This window comes from Phalacrocorax aristotelis, chromosome 1 (assembly GCF_949628215.1).
Source record: "Phalacrocorax aristotelis chromosome 1, bGulAri2.1, whole genome shotgun sequence".
NCBI classification, from domain to species: domain Eukaryota; kingdom Metazoa; phylum Chordata; class Aves; order Suliformes; family Phalacrocoracidae; genus Phalacrocorax; species Phalacrocorax aristotelis.
In genome coordinates, this window is record NC_134276.1 from 165,664,322 (window position 1) to 165,688,812 (window position 24,491).

The following is a 24,491-nucleotide window of genomic DNA, read 5'->3' on the forward strand; positions in this document are numbered from 1 at the left end:
CCTCATCCCAGGAGCTGAGGAAGAAAGAAGTGAAGTTCTGGGATGTTTCTATACCTCTAGAGGAAGGACGGGGTTTAAACAGCAGGGAAATGACATAGGCCGCAGACATATGCCTATGACATAGGCTGCCTTTCCATTTATGATGCCCCAGTCTCTATGTGGTACACAAGCAGCACATGCTCTGTGTCACAGGACAGAAGAGGCACACTGTTTTGTACTCCAGACTTCCTCTCTCACCACCTGCTCTCCTGGATCTGGATATGTGCCGCTCCAAAGATCCATTCCACCCACTACTTTAAAGTGATGCCATAGTTATGCATGGCATCCTTTGCACTGAGAATGTCATTGGTGAACTCCTTTTTGACCTACAGCAGCTACAGAGATACAGAACCTTCCACCTCCCTTGGGGGTGGACAGGTACCCAGGGAGAAGCTCTGCAGGCTGAGATGTACAGCAGCGCAAATCTTGCCATACTTCTAAATACATTTTTATGAAGGAGTAGAAGCTTTTCTGCATGAGTCTATTTGCTTTTCCAGGGTCCTTAATCTGTACCTATTTCTTGCTTAAGTCAGTTTCTTTCCTTGCAGAGGTGATAATCCCATGTGGTGACATATATGCCTGTGAAAGCAGCCTGATATTACAGGGAAATTATCAGGTCTTCCAGGCAAAGCCCCTACAACAGCAGTGAGTAAGATGTAAATGGCTCAAAAGTGTTAAAAAGGAAGCAGAAGAAAGAGTCTGTTACGAGCCCAGGCAGACTTCTCCGCTTTTTTTGGTGGACTTAGCACCCATGTTTAAAAGCATGTTGGTCAGCACTTACCAATTTTGTTTTTCCCTTCTTCATATTTCACTCTTTGTAAGATATGGTGTACAATTCTACTTCTCGTAGCATTATTGAAGAAAGTATCTTTGTTGTGTATGATGAAGCTATATAAAAATACAAACAAAGGACATCTCAGGAATACATAGTAGCATGTTTAAAACACATACTGAGTTCCATTACTCTCTATACCATACTCAAAATCTACAGTATGTGAGCAAGTGCGAGGAAGATTAAAGGGTGCCAGATTAAGTGAGATGATTCACCGGATGAGATGATGTCAGTAACAGTATTCATTCCCTAACAAAGAATTACATGGTGAAGTCTGGAGAAAGATCAGAGATGTTTAAGCATTCATTATGACAAGCATCACTTTTAGATAATTCACTGAAAACTACAAAATACTTGCACAAAAATTTGCAAAAGAGTAAGATTTTTAAGTGCAGCTGTAGAAATACCCATTTGATTTCTATTTCAGGCTTCTTTATTATGCTTTATCATTAAGAGTCAGATGGAAACATCTACTTGGTAAACCACTCTTACTGAAAATCAAATACTATGTTAGAAATGGAAAATATTATATACTTCTATGTTTGGTCCTAGAAGCTAAAATAGAGTAGAAAATTAGCTTTCGGAAGGTACTTATGGAGTCATGTATGAATGCAGGTTCAATGGTTTAGACAAAATTGTGATGAGTCCAAGAAATTAAAAAAAAAAAAGCCACAAAACATACTGTATTGATTATATTGGCTGGCATAATATATTTTATATAGATTTCTTAATTCCAATATACATACTCAAGGAAAACAAGATATTTTCGCATATCATCATAATCACTGAAAAAATGCAAACATAAGTGTTTAGAAATATCATTTCAACTTGTCAGTTAAATACTGCTAAAGAATTCTTACAATTGCTTGAGGTATGTAGGGCTTCAGGATAGACTGTGAAAGTCATTTAGACACTTGATTAAGCAGATAAGTGGATGGAGTCTCTGATTACGTAGACCTGTGCATATATTGAGGAAATTAAATATTTTTTAAAATGCGGTCCTTAGTAATTGAGTGAACAGAAGGGCTAAAATATTTTAAAATACTTTGTCTAGGAGGTAAGATATTTTTCCTCCTCTGTGTTGGTGGAGAGCTAGGGAATTGAATAAACTGATAAATAAAATGGTAAAATCATTGAGATGTCATAGAGAGACCAGCCTGTAGGACTACACACTAGACAAATCTGACTGTAACAGAGATCATCTTGATAGGGAACTCAGCATGGATTTATGTCACCTTCTCTTCTGCACAACACGGGGTGTACTGCTCAGTTTTCCCCTCAGGTAACTTTACCCAAATGAAAACCCATTTTTTCAGAATGAATCTTTGCCCACGGAAAATCATACATGGCTTTGCACCTCCACAGTCGTTTGGAAAACCAGGCAAGGAGTCCAAGGAGTCTGGACTTCGGGGACTCCGTATGCTATCTCTTTATTATCAAAATTCTCTGCCAAATTTTCCCTACAAGACAATCTATAAGCTCCTTATGTTCAGCTTCAAAGGCAGATTATAAAAAACCCCCAAAGTAAAATTATTAAAGACAAGTTGCTCCAAGAGCACCATAATTAATGAAACCTGGTTTTCTAGAGGTTACCATCTCATGCCTCCTTTCCCACTCCACCCCAGATACTCACAGGTCATTTCGATGTCCACAATCTACTCAGTACTGTACTTCTGGCTTCCTCCCACACCCCTACTATTCCCACACCCCTACACATGCCCTACAGTACCTATTGAAAGTAATTTGATTTTTGCATATTGGCTGACCACTATGTGCGTGATGATTTACCAATGGGCTGCTACTGAACAGCATATACAATTGGTGTGCACTGGCTGCTGCCTTTTCTGTACAGGCACAGTTTTGGGCCTCTATTCCATTTCAAGCTGCCGATACTCACAAAGTAAATAAGGCTGTACTTATCCTCGAGACAGTTACACCTGTACCAAATTTAGTTGAAAGTAATCAGTATGTAAAATAATAATTATTAGAAGGACTTTGACAAATGGGAAATCAGATAAAATTAATACTTTAGGAATTTAGTTAAAAAAACAATTCAAACTCTGAAGCAGATAGTTCAGCATTATTGCCAGCTGAAGCTGGAGCTCTGTATTGGGCCATTTTAGTAGCAGCAGAAACAGATTAAAAGACAGTAGTAAACCAGAAATGAACAGTTAGTGTTTTTCCCACTATGTTTAATTTTCTTTTAATGTCTGACCTTCCTCTCCAAGATCTCACCTCCCAGACCATATTGAAAAAGAAATGTGAAGACAACTTAGGAAATCTGAACAACACAGTAATTTTCATTCTGACTTAGCTAGGACTTCTTGCAGGATTCAATTTGGAACTGAATCACCTCATATTGGAAACCAGCAACATTGATCCAAGTAACACCAATAATGTTAATCTACTCTCCTTTTGATATAAGGTTATTTTGCTCATCTGTTATCATGACTATGTCATATTACAACTACAGGTAGTTATTTCAACAACTTTTTTGGACAAGTATGTTAATAGTTTTTCTGAATTTAGTCACTTCTATTTTCATCAGTCATGAATGAAAAAAAGGGGAAAAAAATCGAACATTTTGTGTCTGTGAAGATGTCAACACCTCAGTACAACAACTGCCATGAAGAACTCTGCCTATTCCAGAACTAGCTGAAGCAGTCCTAAAACACATGTGAATATGAAAGCTGCAGGGGTTCTGCCCTGCCCATCCTTGTGCCAATAAAAGGCATCTGAGGGCAGGAGGGGCAGAGGAGAGAGAAAACTCACCATGTAGGCCAAGAACATGTCCTTCAGTGTTTTGGATGCAGAAGAGATGCTAGAGTTCACCAAAGGTGAAAAAGGAGTGCCAAAATGAGTCCTCTGGATGTCTTGGACTATCCCTAACAATATCAATGTTTTGGGATGGAATCACATGTGGTAAAGGCTAAAAATAATCCTCACCTATTTTTAAATATAAAAATCACAGGATTTTTTTTCTTTTGCTTAACTCAAATACTCAGATCATTTCTGTGAAACTGTCTGTAAAGTAGCCCCAGAAAGAGCAGTAACACTCACCATAACGAAGGAGGTTGAGAGCTCTGGCATGGGAAACAAAAATAGGCAGACACACGTGTGAGGCATTGAAAAGTTGACAATATCTCAAGTAGTTGTAACTATGTGTTACAACATCCCAGTTAGAGGTTCACATAAATTAGGACAATGCCAGGGAGGTTTCAATTTACCTCCAGAATCACAGGAGTTGCTCTTGTCAGGTGGGAATCATACAGTTCAGTGAAGGTCGTCTCCCTCTCTACCTTCTCTCCCACTCTTCAAGGGCATTTCTTCCTCCAAAAATTTTGTGCTCCAGGTTGTCTTCTTTCTGAATGTGGGTGGTAAATCCATATTCACAGAATAGCCATTAAGGCTACTTCGTGGTCTACAGCATCCAATGAGGAATTCAGAGGAGAAAGACTTTCTCAGTGTGTGCAGAATCTCATCCTTCAAATTTCCATTTGCAGGGGCCAGAGCTGAAGACTTTTCCAAACTAGGATTCATCAAACATTACTGAGCTATAAGCTGCACAAAGCATAGGCTTTCTAGAGAGCTTTTTAACCCTTGTTGCTTTCAGATGGAACAGTTTCCTCAGCTGTTCTGTTTCTGCTGCCCTTGCTAGAATTTCAATATGCACAAGGGCTTGACTATTCTTAAGAGCAATACAGCTTGTTTTCAGGCTCAGTAAGGGTTCAGGCTTTATTTAGGAGACAGTTCAGTTGAATGTTTTGATTGCTTTATCACCTCATTTGTAAGATAAAAAATAACTAAGGATTAATACACTATTATTTTTATTACCTGTGAAGTTAACGTATAGGTAGATAATAAAGCCAGTAATTTGTTCCACAACAGTTATAACCATTAGCCTGGTCCTGTAAGTCTTATTTGTGTGAGCTGTCCTTACTCAGAAGGAAAATCCCAGTGAAGATAATGAGAGAGCTTCTGGCAGGAAAGGTTCCAGAGTTGATCCTTAATTAAAGTCCCTTTTAAAAATGTCATTGTGGAAATATTGCTCTTACATTCATACTGTAAGCAACATGAAGAGTCCGTGAAGGTTAATTGCTTTGAAATTATATTTGTAGCTTTCTTAATTAGACTCTGAACTGGAGATTCAAAGTATCTTTCCATGGATAACAAAGCACAGTAAAACTGTCATCTAAAGAAGGCCCTCGAATGAATGCAAATTCAACCATGAACAAACCGCCAATGAATTCCTGTTCAAACATTCTCTTTGGTAACTTTGTGGGTTGTACAAACCCTTTAGGGCTAAATTTAGCTCTTAAATCTTTGTCTAACACCCATTTGAAATAAAAATGGTTTTACTTTTCAATTTATTTTGGAGAAGCAAAAGGCAGGAAAAGGCTATTTTGTGCTGTACTGATAAGATACACAAGCTGAAAGCTGAACACCCATGGTCTGGTTACAAAGCTACAAAGTCAGGATGTATACATGCACGTATCAATGTGCATCTTTGCTCCACAGGATCCCCAGACACTGAAATATTCTATGTCTGACACTCACCATACAAAACGGTATGTTTCAAGCAAATGTCTATTGCTGGCAGCAGTTCAAACTAAAAGCACAGATGTTGTCTGTAGCAGTAATCACTATATGAGGTGTGTATTCTTTAGCGCAGGAGAAATGCCCAACCCTCTGCACTCCCAGGTAAACCACTGGCAGTAGCTAGCTGTTGTTGACTGAGGCAATAGCAGGTTTTAACCTCATTTAACATCAGAGAAAGCAGATCATCAGCTGTAGTAGCAGCAACAAGATGAGCCTGCAATATTCCGGTGAGATTACTACTATACATCCCTGTAGTTTATTTGTTTGAAAATGGGTATATTCTCACTTTCTATTTATCTTCATTTTGCCTGACTTTTAAGGCTGCAGCTGACTTTTTTATCTAAAAGAAAATATTTATCAATGGTTATCAGGAATTTTTCACATTGTGTGCCTAAAACAGGATCACACTGGGATTAAGAATGTATTAGTGGCTTTGTCTGTTTCAGATTTGGCACATCACAGCCTCAAAACTGCTAAAGTAAAATAGAGAGTCATGAAAGTGCTGAATCTCTCATCCACCTTCCTCTGCCCTTCTCCGCAAATCACCCTGCCACCCAAATCACTTTTTAATTTAAATTTGTTCACTCAGGAATATTAAGCTGAGATAGAATAAGCTTTATATATTTTTCAGGGATACCCTGTTTCATTCAGTTTGCCAGGCAATTAAAACTTCCAGAATCAGAGAGGATTTAAAAAACCCATTACAGGGCATTTCCAAGTTTCGTTGCACAAAGATTTGTTTAAGAGCAGGAATCTTACAGAACTGTGATTCCCTGCTTATAAAGAGCCATTTGCAAATGTATAGTTATTATACTGTAGATGAATATAAACACAAGAATGACTCTTCTGGTTCAAAACAAGTAAATGTGCCCATTCAGCCCTGTGCGTTGTCTCCAGTGGTAGCAGCTCCCTGATCTTGGGGTGAGGCATCTCAGGGTGACATAGGCACAGATCATCTTCGTGGAGATGGAATTTTTTAGGGCTGATCTGAGCATCAGAGAAAGCTTAAAATGTAACTCCACCCTGAGAGATACATATCTTGGAAAACTGACAAAGATACAGAATTTACCACAAGGGGACATAATACAAATGAGAATAAGTCCATTAACCTTTGGTATAAAGGGCCAGTTTTGTTTAATTGATCCAGATATTGTCCTACTCCTCCTAACTGTGTAAATTTTTATCTGATTTTCACTGAAGGAATAAATATTTATTTTTAAGTGGTTTTTTTTTTTTTAATTTATATATTAGATTAATATTTAACCAGAGAGTTTAGCATGTTTGGACAGAAAAAAATACCGGAGAAAATAGCTCCTGATATAAGGTTTGAAATCTCTAAATAGCAATTAAAAGCATTTTCCTAGCTAGTATACAGCTATCTAAGAAATTGCAGCTAATTGCTACTGTTACTATTCCCAGTTGACTAGCAGCTCACTACATAAAATAACTAACATGTAGTAGAAAAATAACTAATTATCATCGTATCCGATGGAAAACATTTTTCACATATTGTGCAGCATGCATTCTTGTAGCTGATAATTTTCAGAAGAAATGCTTTGACATAAACAAAGCCCTTCCCACGCTGTGGCTGCAGAAGAGAGATACTACTCAAAAGTCTATCCTGACAATTATAATTTTGTATTCACTCAATTCCAAAAAAATGCTTGCCTCAGCCAGGCAAAGCTTGTTTCCTCCAAAAAGATATTTCCTTATACTTAGGAAATAAGACAAATTTAGGTCTTCTCTTGTACTGACAATTTTGTGATACACCCTATAATGTACGTCATAATTCCATTAAAAGAAAACGTTAAGTCACACTGCAAAAGTTATAGGCTTACAAATGTGATTCTTGCAGTTTTCTTCTTTGCCTGTTTTGGAAGGTGGGCAGATGGTTAGCTGTGTCTCTTAACACAAATTTTGTTTCTTCTGAAAGCTATTATTTCCCTTCAAAAATATAATTCCTATTGAAAAAAGGCCTGATCAGGATTTGCTGGTTTTGGTCTTAACTATTTTCCTTCCCAGACTCAGCATTGTAAGTACTGTCAGTTATCTGTCATTCCATGTTTCTAAAAGGAGCTATCACAGATGAAGAGCATACTCATGTCATGTTTCAAACATCATCTGTATCAGACTGGAGACCTAGATGTGCAAACTGTGGCTCAAAAAAGATAAATTGCCTGTTCTTCGCTGAGGTGAAAAATGTCTGGGGTTATGAAGAAAGGAAGAAATAAGGAATTCCAGACCTAAATTGCAATATCACAATTTCTAGATGAACATCAAACATGGACAAGCTCATATAAATATTTAAGGAATAATATTTTAGAAAAGTAAAGGCACATAAAACCAGGAGAGAGGGAAGAATTCTGCAACCTCCAGCTATGGTATGTGGTAAAACCTACAGTGAAGACATGGAGATCTTATCTGAAAAATCAGGATAAGGAGAGTTACGCTTCCAAGATGGTTGTATCTGTGAATTATATACTACATGGCCATTAAGCAATTGTTCAGCATGTCTTAGATAAACATTGATTTATGACAACACAGAAATCCAAGATATGTTCAACTGGCAAAAGTACCTATCTTGCTCTCCAGAAATACTTGTACGATATCCAGAAAAATCATCATCAGTGTAATTAAAAGATTGATTATATGCTTTAAGCTCCTGGGGCTGTTTCTGAAAGGACAGTTTAATGTACTTTCCACTCATCTCTTCTTCTCATTCAGGATTCCAGATTTGCAAGAAAATGTTATCTCTTTTACTATAAACTTGAAACTCAGAATCTGTTCATAAGGTCTGATATAAAGGAAAAGCAGACGCTGGTGACATTTTTCAGCTGCCACCTGAACACAGTGCAGAGGGTCTGAAAGCCTTGCATTTATTCCCCATTCTCTGGGGACTTCAAGAGTTCAACATGCTACTAACATTTTCCTTCTTCAAAAAATGGCCCTATGGTGGATGAAAAGTCTCGAACAACACCAAAGTTAGCCAGCAGAGCATTAATGCGTTACTGGGACCCCCTGGCGCCCCCCCACCCCCCTCCCCACCCCCCTGCCCAGTGCATGTTTTGTCTGAATCAGTTTTGGCACAAGTGTGTGGTGGAAAGGGATGCAGGGTCACATCTAAAAGCCCAAGAGTAGGCAAGAGACAGTCACTGTTATTCTAGCCTACAGGATAATGTACTTGTTGAAGACAATGTGAACTCCACAAGTAACTGTCCATGAAAATTATGTAGACTCCATTATAATTGCATTGTAATGGCAACAGTAAAAGCACTCTAGCAAAACCTTAACTACACCAAATATGAGAATGTATGGACTTTTCTTACCACTGACAAACTGCAAGCTAAATTATTGTAGGTGGCAATTCTTTATTTCTGCAGCTAAAGAATTTCAGTATCTATTTATCTACACATTCCTAAAACAGTATTGTGGGGCTCTGGGTTAGAAATTTAAATAAAAGCCTTGAAGCTTTTAAACCTAAAAAGGTTTAAAAATTTTTTTACATTCAATTAGTAACTTCTTATTTGTTAAAAACCAAGCAAAAGCTTATGTAATGCAACAGTGACAACTGAAAACTGAAACTTTCATCTAATATGGAGGCAGGATTTTCTCAACTTCGTAGCGTCTCTGTTACTGATCTGAGTGGGTGACAATTATCAGTGCTGCCCTTGTGAAGGTTACTACACTTAGCAGTGGGTAGAGGTGAAAGAGAAATAATTTCCTTAGTGATCAAACCCTCATCTGGCACAAATGACTCAGGCAAATGAAGGTGCCAGTCACAGTAATTTCTATGTCAGTTAATATGTGTTGTGGTAAACATAAATTAAAAAATCCACTTCTACTCATACTTTCCCCATGTTTGGGGATAGGAAGGCATCTTCACTACTGGTTCATTATATACAGCTCTTTCAACAGAATGTTTATGTATATTTTGGAAGAACCAGCAATTTGCACAAAGTAAGCAGCAATTTGTACAAGGTAAGTGAACTCCAACAGAGTACACTCCTTGACTGTTGACTGATACTAATAAAATTATTCTTTTTAACTCTACTTTTCCAATTATTTGACACCCACACTCCACAGTCAAAGATTAAAAGCACGTACTAAAGATGTTCCTGAAATGCTCTGCTTACCAACATACCCTGAAATTCTTGGAACAACTGAAATGTTTACATGCAACTCACTTAGATGAATATTGAACAAGTCATTATATTTCAAAATTTTAGTGAAGCAGAATAAGACAGACACAGCCAACAGGCTGGAGCATGACAGGAACACAAGAATCCTGTCAGAGCCAGCACCTTTTGGGAGAAGGAGGCCAGCTCAGCAAGCATTTTATCAGTCCCCACACAAAAGGAATGGAAGACTACACAAAAGGAATGGAAGACTACACGGAAAGCAAAACAGAAAATGTCAGGCCTGCTGGGGATCAGAGCTTCAAAGTCTGAAATGATATAAAAGAAGTGCCAAACAACAGCAGGATTGTTAATGAAACTAACACAGTATTTAATACCACCCTGCTGCCAGTTTACCAACACAAACATGAGCAAGGCAGAAGAATGAAAAAAATATTCTGGTTTGTATGCCAAGTCTCCTCCAGACAAAAAAACCCAAACAACCCTTTCTTACATGCTGTAATTTTAAGGGAAGTTTAGTTAATATGACTATTAATAAATATCAACCTAGACATCCACCAATTTATTAATTTTTTATTATCACTGGTCTGTTCTCAAAATAATTTGTACTACTACTTCTTCTTGCAGGGCACAATAACTGACCCATCTTTTTGCTCAAGTATCATAAGACTCTGTAGTCTGAACCTGAAGTCTAATCAGGGCACAGATATTTAGTGGAGATAACTCTGGCTGGTGGTCGGTGATAGGAGACGACTTCTACTGAAATTTCCCTGGAGTTATGTACCTGGTTTTGTTTTTCTGCTGAATCACAGAATCATAGAATTATTTAGGTTGGAAAAGACCCTTCAGATCATCATGTCCAACCGTAAACCTAGTACTGCCAAGTCCACTGTCCCAAAACCATGTCCCCAAGCGCCACGTCTACTCATCTTCTAAATACCTCCAGGGGTGCTGACTCACCCACTTCCCTGGGCAGCCTGTGCCAATGCCTGACAACCTTTTCAGTGAAGAAACTTTTCTTAATATCCAATCTAAACCTTCCCTCACACAGTTTGAGGTTGTTTCCTCTCATCCTATCACTCACCACTTGGGAGAAGAGACCAACCCTCACCTCACTACAACCTCCTTTCAGGTAGTTGGAGAGTGATAAGGTCTCCTGTCAGCCCTCTGTGCTCCAGACTAAAAAACCCCAGTTCCCTCAGCTGCTCCTCATAAGACTTGCTCTCTAGACACTTTACCAGCTTTGTTGCTCTTCTTTGGACGCGCTCCAGCACCTCAATGGCTTTCTTGAAGTGAGGGGCCAAAAACTGAACACAGTGATCAAAGTGAGGCCTCACCAGTGCTGAGCATAAAGGGACAAACACTTCCCTAGTCCTGCTGACCAACATGCTCCCAGGTCCTTTTATGCAAGGCAGCTTTCCAGCCACTCTTCCACAAGCCTGTAGTGTTGCATGGGCTTGTTGTGACCCAGGTGCAGGACCTGATACTTAGCCTTGTTGCATCTCATACAATTGGCCTCAGCCCATTGATCCAGCCTGTCCAGATCCCTCTGAAGAGCCTTTCTACCCTCAAGCAGATCAACGTACCCTCCCAACTAGGTGTTGTCTGCAGTCTTACTGAGGGTGCTCTCAATCCCCTCATTCAGATCATTGGTAAAGATATTAAACAGAACTGTCCTCAACAGTAAGCCCTGGGGAACACCACTTGTGATGAGCCGCAAACTGGTTTTAACTCCATTCACCACAGCTCTTTGGGCCTGGACATCCAGCCAGTTTCTTACCCAGCAAAGAGTATACCTGTCCAAGCCATGAGCTGCCTGTTTCTGCAGGAGAATGCTGCGGGAAATGGTGTCAAAGGTGTTACTAAAGTCTAGGTAGACAACATGCACAGCCTTTCCCTCATTTGCTAAGTGGGTCACCTTGTCATAGGAGGAGGTTGGGTTAGTCAATCAGGACCTGCCTTTCAATCAATCAGGTTAGTCAATTAGTTAGTCATTTCAATCAATCAATTGGGTTAGTCAATCAGGACCCATGCTGACTGGGCCTGACCGCCTGGTTATCCTGTACGTGCCGCGTGATGGCATCAAGGTGATCTGCTCCATAACCCTCCCCAGCACCAAGGTCAGGCTGACAGACCTGTAGTTCCCCGGATCCCCCTTCTGGCCCTTCTTGTTGATGGGTGTCACATTTGCTAACCTCCAGTCAACTGGGACCTTCCCGGTTAGACAGGACTGCTGATAAATGATGAACAGTGGCTTGCTGAATATTTCCACCAGCTCCCTTGGGTGGATCCCATACAGCCCTGTAGATTTGTGTGTGTCTAAGCAGGCTGGTAGCCATTTTCCCTAGGATTATGGAGGCTTCATTCTGCTACCCATAATAGCAGAGGGTGTTATGGCAGAGGAGATCCATGTTATTCATTCCTATTGCAGCTAATAAATCCAGTCCCTAGAAAATTGTCCATTCAAAGTGAGGCATTTAAGAGCATTACATCAACTTAGGTTTGGCTTCTCCCCGAATAAGGTCATGTATTTCAGATTTTTACACTGCCTATAATTCATTCAGTGTCTCCTGTTAGTACCCTGGTCAGTGCTGCCTATTCTTTGTGATTTTGTTCTCAATTAGTTAATGATTCTTTCCCATACCTCAAACACTGTAACTACCCATAAGACATCCTCTTCCTCCAAAATTTGACAGCTGTGAAGGTCAACATGGGATCAGAATGTCACATGGGGTTTTGCATTTTGCAAGTGAATAAAGGCTTTTAGTAGTCCAATGATTTCTCTAGTGACATTGGTGCAACACTGGTGCCATTTGTACGCTTGGACAAGCGTCACTGATAGGTCTTACCACTGGCATTTTGCAAGCAATTTTGCTTCCATTAAAGACAGAGAAATACAAACAAAATGACATTCTTTGCTTTCTTAGAGTTCTATTTCTTCTACAATTGTAACTAGGAATGAAACACAGTATCAATTTATTTCGATCATCAATGTTAAAAGGACTTAACTTTGATTATGCTAAACACAGAAAAGCTGAAAAGGAGTTTTAATCACATCTTTAAGTAACCAAGAACAACTACAATTCTGACCTGAGATAGAATTAGCCATTTGACTCTGTTAGGGGTGTAATTGAAATTCCAGCAAATTAAAAGGAACTTCTCAATTGATTTCCTTTAGCTTTGAGCTGGACCTTTAATTATTAGAAATGTAGACAGTCTTTATGCTCTCTCGGGACTCTCTATCTCTCCCTTTTTTTGTGGCAAAGAACTAATTTGAAGGCACTAGTCTTTAAGACATGAACTAAGAAATCAATTTTTTCCAGGGTGAATCCAGAAGGAAAAGTTTTCATCTTGTAATTAAGATATAATAAAATACTCACTGATGGATCCTTTGTTGGCTGAATGGAGCAGTATAGCAGTCATTCTCCTCCAGATCTGGCAGTGTCTCCTTGTCCAGTTTCATTGGCTTTTTAGGTAACCATCCTCGAAACCTGCTTATTTGTTTCTCGATCCTGCAGCACATGAAAAGTGTGAGCATTTGAGATACTGTTTTTTTCATTACATTACAGAGCACTTACGAAGAACACGTGTTGGCAAACTAGGCCACTTAATATTTACAACTAGAAAAGATGCAATGTCTTTTGACTTTTTTGAGGCAGACCAAATTACACATGCTGAACTTGATTATTAATAACCAGCTTTCAGCAGAGAGCTTCTTATTTTGTCTCAACAGAAAAACAATGCTGATGGTACATGCTGCTATAAATCTTATCAGACCAGTAAGATCTTGAATACTCTATAAACCTCTATTTCTCAGCTGTTGAGTTAGTTTAAATTTCAGGCTTAATTGACACATTAGACTTTGGACATATAAACATTAGAACATCAGAGACTGTGACAGAGACCTCTGGCAACTAAACCCCAGCACGTTGCATCCCTTTACTGCTCTTGGTACAGATTCTTAGCTCAAAATTGATGCAATAAGAAATAGGCTACTTTGCTCATTTGGTTCAGTTGTAGTGTCTTGTAATACTACAACCTCCATGAAACTAGAATACTCAGTGTATAAATTAATAGGTGACTGCTACACAGATTCTTATATTTAGAAGGTGAAAGAAAACTAAGATCAAGCTGGAGAAAGGGCAGATTTTACTGCAAGTGCACTTACGCAAAGATGCGCACCAAAATGAAGGCAAAGGGAAGAATCAGAGCTGATTGGAGAAGATAATATAAACCAAAATCAAATCCAAACTAAAATGTTATTATGAAAAATACATAAGAAAGATGAGATATGTCTGGCCAATAGCCCTACTCTCTCAGAAGTTCCTAACACCTTCAAGTCCTAATCAGTGATCCCTTCCTGCAAAAATCATATACTGTAAATTATGGACTATGCACATACTTCAGTCAGTGGATGAATCTTTCAAAACTGGAGCTAAAAGGGCATGAATCAACATCCTCTGAAATTTAGGTCCAGTTCTGGATAAAGTTCAAGGACTGGAAATGTATTTGTTTCTTTTCTTTTGACAGAAGTCAGTGCAATAACTCTATGTCCAGCAAATGCTGTGAGCTCTGTGCAGTCACTTTGAGGGTGGGTTAGATGATTGGACAGTGAGGTGGATTGAGAACTGGCTTAACAACAGAACTCAGAGGGTTGCGATCAACAGGGCAGAGTCTGATTGGAGGCTGGTAACTAGTGGTGTTCCCCAGGGGTCTGTGCTGGGTCCAGTCCTGTTCAACATGTCCATCAGTGACCTGGATGCAGGGACAGAGTGTAACTTCAGCAAGTTCACTGATGATACCTGATGGGAGGAGTGGCTGATACACCAGAAGGCTGTGCTGCCATTCAGCGAGACCTGGACAGGCTGGAGAGCTGGGCTGAGGAGAACCTCATGAAATTCAACAAGAGCAAGTACAAGGTCCTGCACCTGGGGAGGAACAACCCCATGCACCAGTACAGGACGGGGGCTGAACTACTGGGAAGTGGCTCTGTTGAGAAGGACCTGGGAGTGCTGGTAGACAGCAAGCTGGCCCTGAGCCAGCACTATGCCCTTGTGGCCAAGAAGGCCAACGGTATGCTGGGGTGTATAAAAAGGAGTGTGGCCAGCAGATGGAGAGAGGTTATCCTCCCCCTCTGCTCAGCCCTTCTGAGACCACATTTGGAGTACTATGTCCAGTTCTGGGCCCCCAGTTTAAGAAGGACAGGGAACTGCTTGATCAAGTCCAGTGGAGAGCTACCAAGATGATCAGGGGACTGGAGCATCTCCCTTATGAGGAAAGGCTGAGAGACTTGGGTTTGTTCAGCCTGGAGAAGAGAATAATGACAGGGGATCTCATCAATACTTATAGATTTCTGAAGGGTGGGTGTCAAGAGGTTGGGCCAGAGTATTCCTAGTGGTGCCCAATGAGAGGACGAGGGGCAGTGGGCACAAGCTGGAACACAGGAAGTTCCACCTCAATATGCAAAAAACCTTCTTTCCTGTGAGGGTTACAGAGCAGTGGAATGGGCTGCCCAGGGAGGTTGTGGAGTCTCCTTCCCTGGAGTCATTCAAAACCCACCTGGATGCGTTCCTGTGCCCCCTGCTCTAGGTGTCCCTGCTCAAGCAGGGAGGTTGGACAAGATGATCTCCGAGGTCCTTTCCAAACCCTACCATTCTGTGATTCTGTGAAGGCAATCTATACCCAAGCAGCTGAGTGTGTGGGAAAGTGACATGAAATTATTACATAGTTTCATTTACAATACATATAATATTTCCTGGAATATTCAACATTCTCCCATCAGGTGTTTTTATCCTGGATAAGAAAGCTAATGTGAATCTTTAAACATGGGCACATTTAAAAATTGCATACAAATTAGCTTGACTTGTTTTGGTACCATTTGTGTATTCCCATTCTGGGAATAGCATGGTGGGGGGCAAATTTACCATCAGGACTGTTTGGAAGAACTGGAATGTGTATGTGAACATAACATAAGACTTATACTAAATTAAGCATAATCTCTTTATGGGCAGTGTTTGCACTGGCCCAGCAGTTCAGATTGCAGGAAGAGGTAGTTTGCAAATGTCTGTGTCTGAGTGCAGGCGAGATGTCAGATCCCAGCATTGTAAAGGGCCTGACCAACTGTAACTCTCCAGTTGCAGCATCCGGCCTGACAGCCTTGAGCTAGTCTGTGCAGACACTGATAGGAATGACAAGGGAAAAGTAAGTTATCTCCAGGGCGATTCCCTCTCTCTCGGCCTCCACTTTTCCCCCCGTAAAGGCCACAAGCTCTGCATTACTGTATATTCAGCAGCCTTAGTGATTCTGGATATGGAAAAGGGAAGAGGAATCAGGCAGGTTTTCTAAATACCCCATTCCATGCTTATTCGTTGACAAAAGTCATTATTCTCTAAGCTATTAACAGTCTTCCTAATCTGCAATCTGTTTTCCACTCATCCTGCAAGTCAATGTGCACATTTGAGATATGTGTGCTGCAGGTTTATCACACCATGCATGCACACACAGCACACACAGAGTGCTTTCCCCACTTAAGAGCAATGCATTATTCGTGCTGGCTTCTTACTGAGTGTACCCAGAATATGACTGGTTTGCCATTCCCAAGGCTCAGATTACTTGGCATGCTCAGTGAGCCTGCTCCTTCCCTGCTGGCAAACAGGTCTGAAAAGCTTGCAAAGCCTTTCTGCAAGGCCCAGAACATACAATACAACAAAGCCATCCCTAGGGAAAAAACCCTAGTTATCTCCTTGGAAAAGAAAATTGACCAAACTCTTAAATTGCCTCCGGGACACTCCAACAGTGCCAGCAGCAAGCACTGTAGGCTTTATACGCTACAGGAGCATCTCTCTCTCAAAAAAAAAAAAAAAGCTGAAAGAGTGGTGTTGGTGCTAACAAACACAGACACACAGTGTTAAAAATCTACCATGTTTTACTGCTTCTTCAAGGCTAACCCATGCCTCACTTTCCCTTACGGAGAAGCTTATAGACCAGCTGAATAGGGAAACAGTGTTTGGAAAGCAGAGCAACCTACACAAGAACAATAGAGTGCATGCAGTGATGAGGCACTGTAGAGTTAGCCACAATGAAAGAGGAGAGTGGAAGATCTGATGATACTATCCTTCCTAAATTCCTTCTTTAAAAACACTTTTTACCCTCACATGGAAAAAATTAACTTTCTTAATTCACACAGTGTCTCAAAGACAGAATCTCTTCCACTTCAATCCTGCCGTGCTCTCCAGGTCTAGTCTTTATGCAGTATTGTCCTTCTGAAGAAAAGGGGACTAGGATTGTGCTTAACACACACAAAGGATTTCTCATATAATTTCAAAGAAACTGGTTTCTCACTAGGAAGTGGGGTAGAATAATTATTTTCAATGGGAGGAGGAAGTTAACAAAAATATGTTTTTAATCAAGACGGGTTTTTATTTCTGGCTCAGCTTTGATAGACCTTAACACATATTGTAGTGCTAGATATTGTCTTAGTTTAGTTTTTAGCCACAATACAGGTAGAGTTCTAGGTACTGTAAAGGTGCCTGATACCCCTCCATTCCTCTAGAATATATGAGAGGAGTTTTGTTATTTGAAATTTTGGGATCATGACAATTTTTCAGAGAGAAAATTCAAGTCAGTTTGACAAGTTGCAAGTGACTTGCTCTGGGCTTTACCTTGTAACAAAAGTCCTCTTCAAAATAAATTTTGCCTGAATGTCAATATAATGTTTGACTTAGCTCAGAAAAATGGACCAAAGCTTCAGTTATTTGTAATCTTCACTGAACTAGGAGTAGAGGAAATAGATGCTTTTATTGAAGCTGTATATCTGAGTTTCACATAAATGAAAATAAAGGTGTAAATGTTTTATTTTTTCCACTGGGACTATTCAGTTATAGCTTTTCCACCCCAAGTAGCTATTTATAGACCTGAACATAAAAATTGAGTTTAGTCAAGTGTCATCATTACTCAGGAACTAAAATACCAGAAAAGGATCATAACTCTTCCCATACTGACTTCAAATCGCATCCTGACTTTTAAGGAAATTAATGTAAATCAAAATTTCATACACCACATATAAATGCTAGAATCTTAACCTACTCCTTCCTCTTAATCTATTGCTTTATTCAAAGCAGCCATGTCTTAATTAAAATCAAGACAAATTACAAAGTAAACAGGCACTATAGTATTTATTGTAAGGTGAGGATGGAAAGTAGGAAGCATCAACAAGCTTTAGAACTGTGTGCATCTATTAGCCTGTGTCAACTTGTTAAAATGTCTGAACTCCACAGAGAGCCCATTAGTAAGAGCCCTTACTAATATAAAGAAGAAAATATGATAATGTGAGATCGGTGCTGGTACTTTCAAGTCACCAGCACAGTGTGATGCAATTGAATATACAAACTACTTTTTAATATGCTCATACAGCACAGTGATAATATGTGATATATTTCCCATGAATGTTCATCTACTGACCTTATCTGCAGAGTGATACAGCTCTTTACTCCAAAATGCAGGTATTTCCAAGCTAATTCTTCTCTCTCAGAGGTTCATGGGAGTTTTTCCACTGACCTCAGAGTGAGACAGTGAATCAAATGCTAGACCCTTTTGAAAACTCCATCAACAGCACTGTGGCATTAAATGCTAACATATGATCTGGTCTTTGCCAAGCCTGTGTATTTTTTAGGCTTTTTGGAGACATTTGCATTTGATTGTGCAATATATCAAAAAGAAAATGCAAACTGCAGCATTGGAACTTTTTCATTGCATTAAGTCAGGCATAAAACAGGCATGGAGCACAACCTTAAAGATATTTAATAATTGAGTGAAAGCACTTCAGAGTTTCTTGAAAAATACTCATCTCTCAAGCTCAATAATGTTACACCAGAGATGAACTTGGTTCATTGCTTTCCTATCTACCAACAAAGTACTAAGCATCCCTACAGAGGAAGCAATAAATCAATAATACCATCACTACTACAAGTAAGGAAGGTGCATGGAAACAAACAAAAAAAAGCCATAACTGTGGTATTTTAACCCCAAAAATACTCCCTAATGAGCTACATGAAAAGAAAGAGATACAGTGTTTGCAGTAACACACTTACTCTTTAAAAGACTCCATCAGTTGAAAAATATTTCCTTATTCCTAAAAAAGGCAACACTTTCACATGGCAGATGCCTTAAAAACATAACTTCTGTATGTGTTTTTGCAGATGTCCTAGTCTGTAACGATTCCTTCCATCCTTCCTACATACACAGCTAATAAATTTTTCCTTCCAGCTTGACCTTAACCATTATTTTTGTTATTGGGTCCGAATGAACATAAACTGGACTGGCATAAAAACTGTACTCACCTATTCATGAACTTGTATCGGCGGTGCAGGTAATAGATTTTTCTCCTGGAAGAACAGCAAAAATGAAGCCAGTCGAGAAGAAAACCCATCGTCAGTTACAGTATGAACTAGCAAGGAAGGAAAGGAGATTGAAGACAGAAGCCTGTAAGAGGTGGAGGAAGAGACTAAAAGAGAGATTAACAGAACTGTCACAGGAAGCCACACAGACTCTGGTGGCATTTGAATTGCAAGGTCATGGTTTTCCCATTGTCTTCTCTTTTTCTGCTATTTGTCATGCATGAAAGACAGGGACCCAAAGATGTTTCTATTTCAGAGAAGACCACAAACCGTTGCAGGAATTTTATAGGCCTGCATAGGAATTTTATAGGCCAAATATGGATAAATTATGTCACATCCACTAGTTAATTATTAAAACTGCATTTGGTGAAACACCAGGGGAATCACTTAGAAAAGCCAGGACAGTGGGGCCTGATGCTGCAATATGCCATAGCACATGCAACACCAACCGGGACCAGTGCTTGCTGTTGGAGTAACAGCCCTTGAAACAGGCTAGGCTAGGTAAGCAACTGCACATGTGCTCAGCAAACCCCACCAAATATGCAACCACTCCCTCTGCCCCTTATACAGGCACGGCTGATTTCTGTTGTCAGTGCAATAAGCTGTGTGGGAGTGCATGTGGAGAACCAGTGAACAGACAAGGGTGCATGAGCAGACACTTGCTGACCACACTTTTGGCTTTCTTCCTGACCAGCCCTGTAGGGCTCACATCGCCTGGGGTGGGCAAGTGGAGTGGTACCATAACCATCCTGTGTAGATCCAGAACGGGAGTCTACCTCCTGCCCCACCTGCTGCTGGCAGCTCTTGTTCTCCTCGTACGTGTCTATAACACCACAGCTTCCAGGATTTAACCAATCATCTTCAGCAGAAAGATCACATCTTCACGAGAGTTAAGAAAATCTGAGGGCTTTCACGTCTACGGTTGGGGCTTATACTCCTTACTGGAAGATTTGGGTGCCTGCCTGAACTCCAGTTTCCTCCTCCAGAGGCTGACTTTGTCATTCGCTGGAGGTCATCGTTAACTCAAGGTGGTTTCTGTATATTCTGAGAGGTTCCATGGTGTAACGCTGAACCGTACCACTTCTGGAAAATGAAGGGCTCATATCATACTTTTCATTCTGAATATTTGTGTATATTAAATGTACCATAGAAATATGGTTAGAAGGAACTTGCCCCAAGGCAAGTTCCAAAAGCAAGCATGATCGGGACCTTTCTAAAATAAGACAGCACTAATGCTTTATAAACTATAGAAAAAAACCTGGTTAGAATTCCAGGTTAATTTTCAGAACTTAGAATTTAAATAACATGTAATATTTTGACATTGTTTTTGTTATCAGTGTCTATATTGTGCTGGTGAAGTGAAATTTTCAAAACAGTTTCATGTTGGCCGGCCTCCTTTGGCCAACTCATCCACAAGATAGTGTTATCTTGCTGTACTCAGCAGGAGCAGAGAAGGGTCAAAGATAAGTGTTTCTGAAGATGCCATCCACTTCTTGGTTTTGCTTCAAATATTCAGAGGTATCCACTGTTTTGGCACCCCTGCTTTGAAACAGCAAGGGTTTTATTCGCTGATGTGTGGAGCTTGGACAATTCCAACCTAAAATATTGGGAGGTGCAAGCAATCAGCAGCCCTTAAAACAAGGGGTCAGACAAGGGCACCTGGAAACAGGCAGTCTAGGTTAGTGGACATTTTGTAAAATGTTGGTCCCCTTGTTTTTAAATGGTAAACAGTACTGTTGCTTTTAAAATAAAATTTAAATGCCTGCCCAGCAGACGTTAGTAAATCACCATGATTTCCTCTTAACAATACTGTAATAATTCTCTCTGTGTGGATGTGGAAAGAATGAAGCCATAGTCCTGAAGCAAGTCAAGAAAACTTTAGTATTTTTGACGCTTTCTGTATAATCCATATGGCACCTACTTTGCTGTCTGCCGAAAGATAGATTTCAGGGGAAAAAGGGACTTCAGATCAGGAAAGAACAAGTTGCTTACGGTGACTAAAATCTGAGTTCCTGGTGTATTTCTTAATCATGAGACCTTATCCTCCCCTAGTGGGGCAGGTTCATCTCAAGGAATGCCACATAAGTCAAAGGAGGTATGCTTTTGGCCCAGCCCATTTTTTTCCATGGCTAGAACACTTTGTTAAAAGAATATTCATATCTTGCAATGACTTGTGATAGCTTTTATATTTTTCTCTCTATCACTAAAAGCACAAGAAACAACAGTTGAAGATTTGTTGTGAAAACGAAAACCAATATACATACAGAATAAACCTGCAATTTTGTCCTTAATTCATATCCCTTTTTCCTACCAAGTTCTGTACTGCTACAGCTTGTCTCAATTCAGAGGCATTTTTCATCCTTAAGTAAGAAGAAAACAGGAATAGAAATCCTACAAAGGACACCAACTCACTAGTTGCATATTCTGGGTCTGATCCTTTTCTTGCTCAGGAATAATTCCATTAAAATCAATGGAGTTATGCATCTATAAACCCTGCTAACTGAAAGAAGAATCAAGACCTCTCAGTTCATTGGCTTTGGTCATTTCCAGTGGAATCTTTACGCTATTTTAACAGTTCTGATAACCAGCGGAGTAAAATCAATATTTTACATAGAAAATTTTATAGCCCGACATGCAAATAATATTAAATAGATAATAAAAATAATATGAATGGCAATGTGGAATTAATTTGGTTATCAGTAGCATTTAATATAAGTTCCTTATTTGCTCCACAGAAAAAAAACATTTTATAGTCTGAATTTTTCTCGTATTAGGTGGGATACTTATTTATAATCTGTATTTCCATAATTACACACTATATAAGCAATTTACAGGTGCTGAACATACCAGATACGTCCAACAGACATGCACTTTCTGTGCTGCCTTACGTACCTGGATCTTCTTGACCTCCCATTGATTTCAATGAAATGTCCATTTAAAAAACAGCAGCGCACAAGTATGCAGGGGGCTCCAGCATTGAAGGGGTTAAAGGGCCTAAGGATAGAATACCCATGAAAACAGCTGCACTGCTACAGCTCACCTTAATTTCAAACCAGCATTGTACTGAAATTGCAGGCATTAACAAAAACGGCAATGGATATGGTATCTAAGGTACTCCATTTATATTTTCTAAAGATGTGTGGTATTTTATAGAAGAGCTTTTCCCAGTGCATTGTGGTATTATTATTACATTAGCTTTACAGTATAGTGTGACTTTGGAGGTTGAGACAAAATACAACTACACCTACCTGAAAGGCATTCTTACATTCATTAGTTCAGCATATTTGCCCAGGACCTCCCAAGGGGCATGCAACTTCACAAAGATGATGTCGCTGTTTGTTAGAGATGACTGCAAAAGAAAAACAGAACAGCCACCAGGGCTTACTTTTTCAAGTAAAAAAGGAGGAAACTGTGGTCAGTGGTCAACATCTATTTTTCTGGTCTTGTGCCACTCCTCCCTCTTCCTGATTCTTCCTCAAGCACATGTAGTTCTATCAGTATTTTGTCAACTTATTTTCCTTCTGGTTTTCTGAAAGCCATGCTGTGAGTGACTCCCTTCTGGCTTGCAAATGTGTTTCCTTCACATGGAAAGGAGGACGTGGAAGGGAGGCTGTTGTTATTTACCCACGTGTGGGGTGGGAATAAGGCTGGTGGGTAAATCTGGGTCTGGAAGCTTGGTCCTGAACTTCAGCTAAAAGCAAAATGGCAAGACAGGATCTGATTCTGCCAATTGACCTGGTTTTCACCACTCACACCGAAGTGCAGGTGGGTGGAGACATATCTGGCAATCAAGAAAAGTTTGTATTACAGTGCAGTCTCAAGATTTGACATTCAGGAAGGTCAAGGGCCACAACTGTGCCAGCAAGATCCCTTTGCAGTGCTCCCATCTTCTTTTTTATGGGTTGTATGTAGCACGGAGAGAGCTTTACATAGGGTATTTGCACCAGAATGTCTATTACCTAAGAGAAGGCTGTCTGGCAAAGAACAAAGAATATGCAGTAAAGAGAAGGGGAGAATTTTAGCTCTGTTTGTACTCAGAAGTAGAAGTAATACTTTACAGGAAAGCTATAGTAGAGTCAGCTGAAGTCGAGGTAACAATGCGGACAGCCACATGTTAATATTGGAAAATGAATTGTTCAAATTCTAATGGAGATTAATTAAATTCTCATAAAATTGCATACAATACAGCTTTAGAAAACTAAATGGATCACATTAACAGAGACAACCCAGAAAATGGGTAAAGGTGTACAGGGTACGAGAAAAGGAAAGTGAGACTCAGAAAACCAGGCAAGAAAATTGTTAGTTGGCTTTAGGGATGATTTCCTAATTTTTTAGACATTCCACTATATTCAGTGTTTCTCACATTAATTCTTGTTTAATACAACTTACTGGGAGCTCTTAAATCTAGTATTGTTTACCTGGAAGCTAAAGTGACTATATAGGTGGGAGGCTGACATTTGTACTTTTGATGCCTATTTGATTCTTCCCTCCGCTATCCTGATGCTGAAACTATTGAAACTGCTATAGCATGTTCATGTCCTTAGAGTAGCTAGGACATTATTACTAGTTTGTGAAGTGGTAGGAATGAAAGCTCCAACAGCTAAGATACATATATATAATTTCCTTTAGCACAGGAAAAAAAAAAAGGCAAAAAAAAAAAGCCCCAACACAGTCACTACAGAGTTAACATTTTTTTAAACAAATAGAATATTGGAATCCTCAGAAATGGACGCAGAGAAGTATTAGTACCCAAAGTACTATTGGGCTGCATGAAAAAACGGATTTATCACATAATGCAACGCATGACTTTCTGGTATTAAAAACTTTGGAGAAAAATCTTGCTGTTCTTTTGTTGATGACTTTTTGAAAAATATTTCAATATGAAATGATATTAACAGCAACAAAATGTCCCCAAGAGACTTGCTTCAGAGACAATTAATTCAGTTGGTTCAGTTGTACTCTTTCCATTGACTTTTATGGATTCTAAATGAGGCCTCTAATGATGTTTTTCTTTATCGGTATATTTCATAAATCATCTTTTATTTTCCCATGAAACTTCTGCAATTAGATACTACAAAGCCAAGATTAAGTACTGCTACTCTAAAATTTTTCTGCAAAATACTCTTTTAAAGATGAGGTTAAGTCAGCAGTGGACTGGCAATTTTGACATAAACATCTTGGATTAAAAACAAAACTCAAAAGAACCATCTAACAAGCCCAATATACAAAAGGAAATTATGGTCCTGACATACCAATAAAATTTGTGAAATTGAGGAAATGTATTAAAAACAGCCTGTAAATTTAGTGATGGCTGTTAAACAGGATGCTTATAGGTATTTCCCAGCACATTGTAGTTTAATCCATGCTAGATATGGCAGCCACAGTAACATGACTTGTGGACGTGCTGTTTCACAAGTGACCACTGTCTTAATCTGAATTTGACTTGTCATGTGTTACATGTTTTCACACAGAAACATAAAAAACTTCTGA

At 39.5% G+C, this 24,491-nt stretch overlaps 1 protein-coding gene across 2 annotated transcripts in view; it reads right to left on the reverse strand.

Annotated features, from left to right (window-relative positions):
- ANO4 (anoctamin 4) overlaps window positions 1–24,491 on the reverse strand; it is a 138,327-nt gene that overhangs the window by 56,322 nt on the left and 57,514 nt on the right. Inside the window, exons 4-8 of one of the 2 annotated variants that reach the window (XM_075080070.1) lie at window positions 22,250–22,350; window positions 21,894–21,995; window positions 18,945–18,989; window positions 12,987–13,118; window positions 821–927 (exon numbers count right to left, since the gene is read on the reverse strand). In XM_075080070.1, the coding sequence (XP_074936171.1) occupies window positions 821–927; window positions 12,987–13,118; window positions 18,945–18,989; window positions 21,894–21,995; window positions 22,250–22,350 (487 nt within the window). Of the gene's footprint in view, window positions 1–820; window positions 928–12,986; window positions 13,119–18,944; window positions 19,040–21,893; window positions 21,996–22,249; window positions 22,351–24,491 lie in introns of those variants that run through there. The other variant, XM_075080059.1, reaches the window with a different exon arrangement.